The sequence below is a fragment of the Psammomys obesus genome, unplaced genomic scaffold, assembly GCF_907164565.1.
Source record: "Psammomys obesus unplaced genomic scaffold, mPsaObe1.curated_primary_1811, whole genome shotgun sequence".
Taxonomy (NCBI): domain Eukaryota; kingdom Metazoa; phylum Chordata; class Mammalia; order Rodentia; family Muridae; genus Psammomys; species Psammomys obesus.
This window is the reverse complement of record NW_026595981.1, coordinates 4,937,714-4,949,630: the sequence shown is the minus strand read 5'-3', so window position 1 is coordinate 4,949,630 and position 11,917 is coordinate 4,937,714. Positions and strand designations below refer to the sequence as shown.

Genomic DNA, 11,917 nt, shown 5'->3' with positions numbered 1-11,917 from the left:
CACCTGCCTCTGCCTCCCCCCAGTGCTGAGATTACAGGCATACGCCACCAAGCCTAGCTGCACGAATTTCTTGATAAACATACTGACAGAAAATAACCAAGTAATTTTTTTTGAAAGAGAGACGGTTTCTGTCTATTAATTATTTCATAATTTGAAGACTTCCTCCCTTGAGCAAAAGCAACAAATGAAAGTCGACGCGCACTATGCGCTGTCATTTGAGATCTGAAGAATTACGCTCCGCAGCTCCGTCTTCCGGGACTGAGGAAGTCTAAGCCTTTATCCGTTCTTTGGAAGAAAGAGCCCCCAGGAGGGCCGCTGAAGTGCAGTGATGTCATCGGTAGGTGGCACTGAAATTGGGATGTGGGGCCCACACAATTAGTATCTCTGATGTGGGATAGCTAGCTGCTTCCTAGAGACCAAGGCTTCTGCGGGGGAAGGGCAGGTTCTGAGATGGAGATGGTATGGGCCATCTCTTCAGGAGGCCTGACTTCAGGGACCAGTGAGAGTAGGGGCAGCACCGGGGAGGCCTCAGAGGTGAGGCCCCACCACCCTGGGGCTCCTCCGTTAACTGAGCTTTTCCTAAAGCCAGCCGACTAAAGTCCTGACTTAGGCTAATTTTCCTCGTTTTTCTCTCATCACTTCCCTGGCACCACCCCGGAGCCAGGGACGGAGCTAAGGTGGAGTGAGGCACCTGAAATGTCTATTTTGCTTTCTTCAGCCCGGTCACGTGCATTATACGATCCTCTGCTGGTCTTCGGCTTGGAAACCGCCCGCGAGCCGTTCCCCGAGGGCTCGCGGCCGCCCCTGGGCCCCGACGGCGCGCCTGCCGCGTCGGGAGGCGGGGCCTGCTGGCCTGACGTCACGCGCCACACCCCGCCTTCCAGATATTGGCGGTGCTGCCCGCCATCTTGTCTCAGTGTCCGGCTTGGCGGCGGAGGCGGAGGCGGGCTGCGCAAGTCCGTGAGTGCGAGGCGCGCCGGCTCTTTTGTCTGAGTGCGACCCGGCGGCGCGTTCCCAGGCCTTCCGGTGGTTTGCCCCGGGCAGTCCGCAGACGCCGCAGCGGCCGCCCGTGCTCTCGGTTCGGTCCCCACACCCGGGAAGGACCGAGCCCGCGTCACGCCCCTCAGCGCCCTCCGAGTCCCTTCTCTGTCGCCGCGTCCGAATCGAGTTCCCGGAATCAGACGGTGCCCCATAGATGGCCAGCTTTCCTCCGAGGGTCAACGAGAAAGAGATCGGTGAGGCCCAGGAGGGAGCGGGGGCGCGGGGACGACGGGCAGCCTGCGAGGGGGCTGGCGCCGGGGCCGAGCGGTGGGCCGCGGGGAGAAGCGATGCCGAGGTCCGTGAGAAGCGGGGCCCCGGGGCTGAGGCTCGGCCGAGGCGGGGAGAGGCGAGGACCCGCGCCGTGCGGCGGGAGGAAGCGGCCGCGCGATGGGCGTCGGCCAGCCCTGAATGGACCCGCGCCCCGGAGCGGGCCTCCGACTTGCAGCGAGGCCGGCTTCCCCGCCCCGCCTACCCCAGGGACCCCGTCACAGCTCTGCGGGCCCGAGGTCCTGGGATTCTCTCGGCCTGGGGCTTGGCTGCAGCATTGCTAGCATAGGGCTGAGTGGCCTGTCTTAGGATCTCTTAAGTCTGTAGTGGAACAGAAGTGAACGGTGGTGTTTGGAGGTGCGGTAGAAGTTTCTTTATGTCAGGCACCCCCAATGAGAAAGCGGCCTGAAGGGGTTCCAGCAGCGTGGAAAACTTTCCTTTTTAGTTTTTTAAAGGATGGCGCTAGGAAAGTGAAGGGTTCAGAGGAGGGACTGTCTTCCCTGTACACACGGTAGGAGCAGTGTGAATAGGTGGGGTGACTGATGGAGGGCTATTTTACAGAGGATGAAGTCTGGGAAAGGGCTCAGGAGAGGCCCGGGTGGCTAGCCCTGTCGTGCGCTGGGCAGAAGACAGGACAATGGGGAGTGGAAGGGTGTGGACCAGACTTGCCCAGTGGCCCCTTTAAAGCATTTAGCATTATTTAAATCCTCTCAAAGGAGCCACTTTTGAGGCCATTGGATGAGATTCATTGATAAAATCATTAGCAGACACTGACATTACTGGTTGGTTTTTTTTTTTTTTTCTTTCTTTTGTTGTTAGTTGCCCTGGCATGGTAGTTCTAGAGGCAGAGAGGCAGGTGCTTGAGATCAGTCTGGTATGCATAGCCAGTTCCAGTAGCCAAGGCTACGTAGTGAAATCCAGTTTGCATTTTCCTGCTGTTGCCGTCGGTGACTTTGTCAAGTGTTTGGAGGAGGTATTTCTAGGAAGGGTGGGAAGCTGAGGTAGTCAAAAGTTTCTTTCTTTTATGTGAGTGGATTTCTGTACACACATGGCTGTTATCAGAACTGGATTTTTTACCCCTGAAGGATGAAGTTGAATGGCTGATTAGCAGGTGACTTTAATGTTTTCTAACCATGTTCAAGCTACAGAAATCTCTCCCTGATGGGGGAGCAGCCTTACCAGGCCACAGAGGAAGACAATGCAGCCAGTCCTCTATGAGACCTGATAGGCTAAGGTCAGAGGGACCTCCCCTATCAGTGGATTTGGGGAGGAGCATAGGAGGAGAAGAGGGAAGAAGGGTGGGAGTGGGAGGGAATGAGGCAGAGGGCTACAGCGGGATACAAAGTGAAAAAACTAATTTATAAAAATTCAAAAAAGCTACAGAAATCATAAAATTTGATTTTTATCTGTACTTTAAAGATAAGTGTTTTGAAACCCAGCCATTTAAATTTTGTTTTATTAGTAGTAGTAGTAGTTGGGATTGAACTCAGGACCTTGTGGATGCTGGACAAACATTGCTACTGAGCTGTGTCTCCTGCCCTCAAAGTCTTAGGACCTGAGCAGTGGTTTTTCCTCTGCTGTCTATACCAGTAATATTGATGGTACATTTATCTGTACTTTGAAAACTTTCTTGCCCTGTCCTGGACTCACTTTGTAACCCAGACCTCCCCTCTGCCTTTGCCTCCCAGAGTGCTGGGATTATAGGCCACCACACCCAGCTCTCTTGCCCTCTTTTTAAAGAGAATAAATAGTGCTTTTATTTATTTCATGAGGATGATTCATTAATCATCATTAATAGGCAGGTATCATTAAATACCTGCCTATTAATTTTTAAGAGTTTTTTTTTTTCCACTTTGTATCACCTTATTGCCTGGATATAATATAAAAAAATTAAGTGCCAAATGTCTTGGAATTTGGCCTTTCCTAAGCCAAGTTTTTCACCTCTTTTTATTTGAAGTGTCATTTGGATAGAAGGTTAGACATTTTTCTCTGTATAGCATGGTGTTTATAAATGAACCCTCCCCACTCCACCCTCTGGCATGAATTCTAGTCATGTCCAGTTTGGATTTTCTTGTACATACTGAAAGAGGAGGCAGGACTCTATAAAGAGTTCTAGGGCAGGGACATAACTGCCCTGAGCTACTGCCCTCTTTAACAAGACACTGCCACACTTCCTTTCTAGTTATGAAATTGGAGGGTGGAATGTGAAGAAATCTGGTTGACCCTGTTGAGTGGTGACTCATGATGTAGCTGCTGTACAGATATGTTGTATTTTAGAGCCAGTTTCCCACGGCCCCTTCAGTGTTGGGACTGTATCCAGGTTCACGAAGTTACGATGTTGTCATTAATAAATTTTTTTTCAAAACACTTTAGTATAAACCTTACTCCAGGTTAGTAATATATTTCTAGTCAGTACTTGAGCATTGTTTAGAGTATAAAAGTCACTTGGTGTGCCTGTTAGCCAACAAGGAAACTTGAAGGCAATTAGAAAAACACTGACCAAGTAACATTTATTTTATAGTTTTTCTAGTGGTGCTGGAATTGCATTTGAGGGTAGTTAGTTTATTGTTTCATGGTGTTTGGTGTTTGAACCAGCTACATCTCTATCCCTTGCTAACACTTCATAAGGACAAGTGGCCAATTTTTTTTTTTTAAGTAACCTTAAAATATAGACTTAAAATCTTTTGTGGGATGTGGTGCATTCTACTTAGATTAACCTAGGAACGTTCTCTTTTAAAACTAATACTTCCATTTCCTTCTCTCTCTTTTTTTCTTTAAGTGGAATTTAAAAACTTGCTTCTCTTATTTGTGAACAAGGTCCTTTCCACTACAATTCATGACTTGGCCAATAGATAAAGGTTAAACAGGAACCCCAGTTTTGAGAGTCACGGCATATAAAGAGAACCCCAGGGAAAGGACCATGTAGGAGAGTAGGTTTGGAAAAGTGCAGGAAGCCTGCAGCAGTGTGCTCTTTCTGAAGTTTATGCATTGAAAAACCATTCTGCAGGCATCTGAGGCTCACTAGCTCATGGATCTTAGGTCATACTCATGTGACTGCCAGGAAGATGAATGTGAGTTTATGTTGTGTTGCTGCCCTTTGAGTAAGTGGGGTGCCCTACCTCTGTTAAAGCCACACCAGAAAGTACAATGTACAGTTCTGGACACCACTTTTTTTTTTAATGTATTACAGTTTATTCACTTTGTATCCCGGCTATGGCTCCTTCTTTCTTCTCTCCTGTGCTCCTCCCCTAGTCCACTGATAGGGGAGGACCTCTTTCCCTTCTATCTGACTCTAGCCTGTCAGGTCTCATCAGGACTGGCTGCATTGTCTTCCTCTGTGGCCTGGCAAAGCTGCACCCCAGGGTACCACTTTTCTAAGGACCACTACTAACTGGAATTTGTTCTGGAAAATTAAGGTAGAAAAAGGTGGAAAATGGGCTTAAAACTTTGTAATCTGGGGAATGATTGAAAGAACTAGAAATAGTGTTCCCTAGAAAAGACTCCACTGTTTATATCATGTATATCATGAGGACAAGATTTTTGTTGTTGTTTTTGAGACAGAGTTTTTCTGTGTAGCCCTGGCTGTCCTGGACTCATTTTGTAGGCCAGGCTGGCCTCGAACTCAGAGATCCTCTTGATTCTGCCTCCCAGGGTGCTAGGATTACAGGTGTGTGGTGCTATAGGCTTGAGAACAAGGTTGTGTTGTTAATTAGGTTTGTTCTCTCAGACCAGAATCAAGATTGAATAAGTGATAAGGTAGAAGGAAGATTTTGAGAGGTTTTTTTGTTTGTTTGTTTGTTTTTGTTTTTTGTTTCATTTTCTTGAGGCAGGGTTTCTCTGTATAGCTCTGACACTCACTCAGTAGACCAGGCTGGCCTCCAGAGATTCTTGTTTGCCTCTGCATTCCCAGTGATGGGATTAAAGGTGTAGCCACCATAGTCTAGCAGATTTTGAGTATTTAAAAAAGGAAACATTGGCCAGGCATGATGGCAGAATCAAGTGCCTCTCTGAGTTCAAGGCCAGCCTGGTCTACAAAGCAACTCCATAGTCCAGGGCAGCCAAGGTTACTCAGAGAAACCTTGTCTTACGAAAAAAAAAAAAGAAAAGAAAACAATGTTTAAGTATAGTTTTATTTATCTTAGTGATGGGTATTATATTTTCATACAAGAAGGAAACTTTGAGAATAATGTAGGAAAGTGACTATCAGGTTTCTTGGTGGGTTTTAAACTACTCATTTGATTTGGTAAATGTATCAAAAATTGGGCTAGAAACATACCTGAATACCTTAAACGTGGAAGTTTATACGTGTGCTTTTCTGTTTGTTAGGTAAATATTAATTGAGCATTTGTTATGCTAGGTGCCATACCAGCTACTGATGGAGTACACAACAGACTAGAGAGTTCACTGAACAGGTCCTCTTTCCCCATCTGGATCCCAGGGCCATGCTTGCTAGGCAGGCATTCTGCCATTGAGCCATATCTCCAGATCCCACTCTACCTTTTTAAAATTACATTTATTTATTAAGTGTGGAACAAATTGTGAGAATATGTTCTCCCCCTTCTGCCATGTGGGTACTGTGAATTGAACTCAAGTGGTCAGGCTTGGCAGCAGGTATATATACCCACCAAGCCATTTTGCTGGCTGTCCAGCTCTTCTGAGTGACGGAATTTATTTTATTTTGTTATTTTTTTAAATTTTAGCTTGGGCTGGCTTTGAACTGTCCCTGTAGCTGAGGTGACCTTGAAATTTCAATCCCGTTTTCTGCCTGTCCTGTACTATGATGAAGATGGAAACCAGGGCTTGTTATGTGCTAGTAAGACCACCTGAGCCTAGGGTTTATAGTTCTTAAAAAATAAAAATCTTACTTCCCCTCCCCTTCTTTTCTCTTTTTGCCTTTCTCACTTTCATGGAATCTGCCTACATAGTCCAGGCTGGCCTTAAACCTTATCATCCTACCTACAGCTCCACACCACACTGAAACTATGTGATAAGTCTCATTTAGCCCAGGCTGGTTTTGAACTACTGATCATCATAAGCCTTCTAAGTGCTGGGATGATAGTTGTGCCCATCATGCCTGGTGATGATACTTAAATCTTGCATTGGAAAACTATTATAAAAGCAAAATTAATCTCTAATGTTTTATGGGTGGAAAGCAAACAAGACCCTGTCTAAAAGAAAAGGAGAAAACCTCAGCAAATTCCAAAGTAATGTGGGGGGCATCTCAATCCGTTGTTGGTTTTATATAATGTCTTGCTGTTTCTGTTTGTTTTAGTGAGATCGCGTACTATAGGGGAACTTTTAGCTCCAGCAGCTCCTTTCGACAAGAAATGTGGTGGTGAGAACTGGACTGTTGCTTTTGCTCCAGATGGTTCCTACTTTGCATGGTCACAAGGATATCGTATAGTGAAGCTTGTCCCGTGGTCCCAGTGCCTTAAGAACTTGTAAGACTTCTTTCTTGCTTTGTGTTTGTAGAACATACTGTTGTCTTTCAGTGTTGTTGGGTAATAAAATATTTAAGTTTTCTTTTCTAGCCAGTGTTTATTTGTAATTTGAGTCAGCATTGAAGATAGTGTGAAATATTACCTGAGCTGGGCATGCTGGTGCATCCTTTAACCCCAGAACTTGGGAAGTGGAGGCAAATGGGTCTCAAGGTTAGCCTGGTCTATACAGGACAGCCAGGGCCATATGTAATAGACTTCATCTTATTAAAAAAAAAAAAAAAAGGAATAGTTCTCTAGGTGGGTGTGGTAGTCCATGCCTGTACTACCAGCACTGGGAAAGCAGGGGCAAATGATCTCATAGTAGACCAGCCTGGTCTACATAGTGAAAAAGTCTGGACTTTGTACATCAGAGTCTTTTAATATTTTCTCAGGTATTTATGCTCCCACCACTGCCCCACTGAACTCCAGGGCCTTATGTGAGGTTATTGTGCCGCACATTAGTGTGTGTCCTCTTGTGTCAGATCATGCAATCTTTGTCGGGTAAAGCTTTTTGTTTCACTTTGGATTTCACACACTTTGTTGGCTAACAGTAGTGTATAAACAGATTTTTCTCTAATAAGATAGTTCTACAATGTGGCCCAGATTGCCTTTAAACTCTTGATCCTGTCTCAGGTTCCTGGGTCTTGCTGTCTGGATGTGAGCCACAGCCCCTAGCTTATTGGAATAAGTGGGTGGGGCTTTAGCCTAGGCCACCTTCAAAACTCAGTATGTAGCCTAGGATGACTTTGAACTTCTAATATTTCTGCATCTTTACTCAGAGTTGCTGGAATAACAGGGTATACCACCACACCCCATTTATGCTGTGATGGAGATCAGAACAGACTTCAAAGTTCTCTGAAGTCTCTAGCTTCTAATTTTTTGAAACAGTTTAGGATCCATAAAGATGGGTTATGTAAAACTTGATACTTTGGTAAATGAGCTAAGTTAGTCCTTTTCATGTTGAAAAGTTACCATGTTGCTCATCATCTCTGCACTTCTGTGCATGAACAAAATGTTACAGGTCTTAGAGTCACCATTCCTGTGGTAGGAACTGTCTCAGGTGATACACACTGGCCAGTGCTGCACACTGACAACAGCGTCCACTCTTAAGTAGAACCCAACCAGGCTGAGCACTGCTCTGTTAAAGACATCCTATTAAAGACAGTTTGGAAGGAAATGTTGTAAGTTGCTCTCTCATGGAGGATTCTCTTCCACCAATAGTTTTTAGGAGTTGAAAAGTCTGGTCTCATATTTTAGATACCAACTTTGCCTTCTGTAGAAAAAATATATTTTTTTTGGAGACAGGGTTTCTCTGTTTCTCTGTGCAGCCTCGGCTGTCCTGGACTTGGTAGAACAGGATGATGGCCTGGAATGCACAGAGATCTGCCTGCCTGTACCTCCCAGAGTGCTGGGATTACATGTGTGCACCACCATGCCTGGCTTTCCTTTTGTAGAAATAATGTTATAATTAGTTAGTTATAATTACAGTTAGTGTCTATAGAAGTTCAGTATAAAGAAGAATTAATTTTCAATCTTTTCCGCCCTCAGTCTTCTACATGGTTCCAAGAATATCACCAATTCAAGCTGTCTGAAATTGGCAAGACAAAATAGTAATGGTCAAAAAAATAAGCCCCCCGAACACATTATAGACTGTGGAGACATAGTCTGGAGTCTTGCTTTTGGGTCTTCAGTTCCAGAAAAACAGAGTCGTTGTGTTAATATAGAATGGCATCGGTTCAGATTTGGACAGGATCAGCTTCTTCTTGCTACAGGATTAAACAATGGTCGCATCAAAATCTGGGATGTGTATACAGGTATGGATTCATTGTTTCAAAGGATGAACCTAATTATTTTATGATGAAAGGACTGGAATATGTGATTTGAGGATTTTAATGTACAGAAAAATGAGAATTGATGTGATGTGTCTTTATAATTATTATAAGTCTTCAGTTCATAATTTTAATCTCAGAGAATAATAATAGTTCATACTGCATGGTAAAGTATGCAAAGCATGTTTGGGTCTTATTTTAATTAGTTATTTATAAACTAATAATTTATGACTCATGTCTTATATGCCTTTTCTATGATAGCTTAGAAGTTTTCAAGGGAGATTTTTTTTTTTATCTCAAGCAGTCCTCAAACTCACTGTGTAGCTGAGGATGACTTTTAGCTATGTTCCTCCAGCCTCCATGCTCTTCCAGCTGCCACATTCCTGAGTGCTGGGATTGCAGGCATGTGCTGCAACTCCCAGTTTTATGCAGTGCTGGGAATCCAACTCCAGGGCTTCACATTGCATGCTAGGCAAGCACCTGTCCCATGTCCAGCTACGAATCAGAAGTTTGGTTTGATTTGTTTTTGAGACAGGGTCTCTCTAGAGTCCTATTTATTCTAGAGCTCACTATGTAGAATAGGCTGGCCTCAGACTCACAGAGATCTGCCTGCCTCAGCATCTGCCTCCCAAGTGCTGGGGTAAAAGGCATGTACCACCTTGCCCAGCTTGCAAATGAGACTTTTAATAATCGATATCCAATCTTCAGAATGTTTTAGTCACTTTAACCAACATCCTATATCCATATAGGTTGAAAAGTTGAATTCTTTGAGCAATTAAGTGTTCAAGGTGGGCAGGGGTGGCACATGCCCTTAATCCCAGCACTCAGAAGGCAGAGGCAGGAGAATCTCTGTGAGTTTGAGACCAGCCTGGTCTACAGAGTGAGTTCTAGGTATGCTAGGGCTATCTAGAGAGACCCTGTCACAAAACAAAACAAACAAAAGAAAAAAGTAAGTGTTCAAACTGGTGATCCACAGTTGTGATTCCAACATGGAGAAGGCTGAGTGCCCAGCGTGGTGTACATAACAACCTGGAGGCAGATAGAACTGCACAGTTGAGATAGCATCTCCATCAAGGATGGGGGATGGACCTCAGTGGGAAAGTAGGTAACTGAGCATTGCTTCCATCTGAGATTCAGTACTCAGCAGCAGTAAAGGAAAAACGTTTTGATTTTGTTTTAGTTTCTGACATATTCTGTGTATTCACAAACATAAAATAATCTAGTGGGCATTAAAGCAAGGTGTACCTCAGAACACAGTAATAATGACATTAAATTGGGGATGAGGAAGCAGTTTGATTGGCTTATTGGGAAAAAATTAAGGTGACCACAGATGTTTCTAGAAAACAAAACTTCTAGTAACTGATAAGTACTTTGTTTAGATAATGTTAAAATTAAAAGGTATGAGATAATGCTTACTTTGTGGGATATTTGATAGTCCAAGGCCAAGGAAATAGAAAGCAAAGAGAAAAGTTGATATTTTCATTTTGTTTTAAAGTTAGACTGTACAAGTACTTAGAAAAGACAGTGGTACACACCTTTCTTAATGCTAATTTGATCTAGGGGTTTTCTTACATTTAAAAGCCAGTCTTACATGGTTCTAATAAACGCAGGGTTTGTTGTCTTGGGAAGGTAGTACTGGAAAGCCTGAGTAGTGAGTCCTCACAGGTAACAGCAGCCACTAATTAAAAAGGAAAATAGTTTACTTCATAAAGCAAGGAGATACCCAAGAATCTCCATTTTTACAATCAGCAAAACTATGAAAATAGAAGATAAGTAACTGATCTTGTCTCTTTTTTTTCTCCTTTCAATCACATTTAGGAAAACTCCTCCTTAATTTGGTAGATCATATTGAAGTGGTCAGAGACTTAACTTTTGCTCCAGATGGGAGCTTAATTCTTGTATCAGCTTCAAGAGACAAAACTCTCAGAGTGTGGGACCTGAAAGATGATGGTATGTGTGTCTTTTGTCTTTTCCCCAGCTGTGTAAAAGAATGTTAGGTTTTTTTTTTTTTTTGAGGCTGGGTGTCTCTATAGCCTTAGCTGGCCTGAAAAATCACTATGGTAAACCAGGCTGGCCTCTGCCTCTTGAGTGCTGGAATAAAGGCGAGTGCCTCCATGCCTGGCCAAGCCTCTTAATATTACTATTAATACTAGTATTAATATTAGTAATAGTTACTATTGAGTGATTATTGAGTGATTTTGGGTGAGTTTCCCTGAAACTCTTCCAGGACACCAGTAATCATAGGGAGGTAAGGCCAGGAGAATTGAGAGCTCCTGGACAAACTTGGCAACTTAGCAGTATATCAGAAAACCACAAACCAAGTGGCTTGGTGATCAAGGTTTCCTTCCTTTTGTCTGATTAATATTTGGATCCCTTTCCTATATATATTAAAAAAAAAAAAAGTTAAGACAGAACAGGAACCAGCAGTTACTATAATAAACAGTCTTGACACTGCTCAGAAGCCAACCACACAGATCTTTAATTCTAGTTCCAAAGGATCATATATCTCTTGGCCTCTGTGGATACTGCATGCAAGTGTTACACATACATATATTTAGGCAAAATACTCATATTCTAAATAAATTAATTTTTAAAATAAAAAAAATTAAGTAGGCCTTAAAGCAATGACTTCAGTCATCCAATAAGATTTAGATTATAGCCTGATTTTCAAGTCAGGATTTGTAACATGGTTAAATGCTGGTAAGCATAGGTCATAAACTCTTTCATAAAAAGTGAGAGATGTTTTTACCTCTAATCTCAGAAAAGCATAGTAGTGTGCTCAGTTTTTCTGAAACATGGTGTATTGATGTTTGCAAAGGTTTTTCTTGCTTGAGAGGAACAGAAATGAATGTAGATCAGGCTCAAATGCCTGCCTTTGTGCCATAAGTACTGAGATTAAAGGTATAACTTCAGTATGCCTGGCTTTTACATGCTAAAATGCATTTTTAGTTCTGTATATTCATACGTGTTTATAGTAGGGTATGTGTGGGTGCCTGAGGAGGCCAGAGGCATTAGATCCTCTAGAACTGCAGTTATAGGCAGTTAGGAGCTGCCCAGTCCTCTCCAGAGCAGTGTGCTCTTGACTACTGAGGAGTGTCTCCAGCCCTGTGTAATTTTATCAAGTAATAGATAGTACCTTCTGTGAGTTCAAGGCTAGCCTGGTCTACAATAGTGAGTTCTAGAACAGTCTGGGCTACATAGAGTGAGAGACCATTCCTTGGAAAAAAAGGAAAGAAAGCAAATATTGCAGGCCTCTATCTATCTATCTATCTATCTATCTATCTATCTATCTATCTATCT

At 43.4% G+C, this 11,917-nt stretch overlaps 1 protein-coding gene across 1 annotated transcript in view; it reads left to right on the top strand.

The window, feature by feature from the left end:
- Positions 1-928: 928 nt before the first annotated feature.
- The window catches only part of Wsb1 (WD repeat and SOCS box containing 1), a 19,110-nt gene continuing 8,121 nt past the window's right edge, over positions 929-11,917 (top strand). The window contains exons 1-4 of the mRNA XM_055619938.1: positions 929-1,235; positions 6,581-6,749; positions 8,337-8,602; positions 10,436-10,567. Coding sequence (XP_055475913.1) covers positions 1,196-1,235; positions 6,581-6,749; positions 8,337-8,602; positions 10,436-10,567 — 607 coding nt within the window. The 5' untranslated portion in view covers positions 929-1,195. The remainder of the gene's footprint in view (positions 1,236-6,580; positions 6,750-8,336; positions 8,603-10,435; positions 10,568-11,917) is intronic.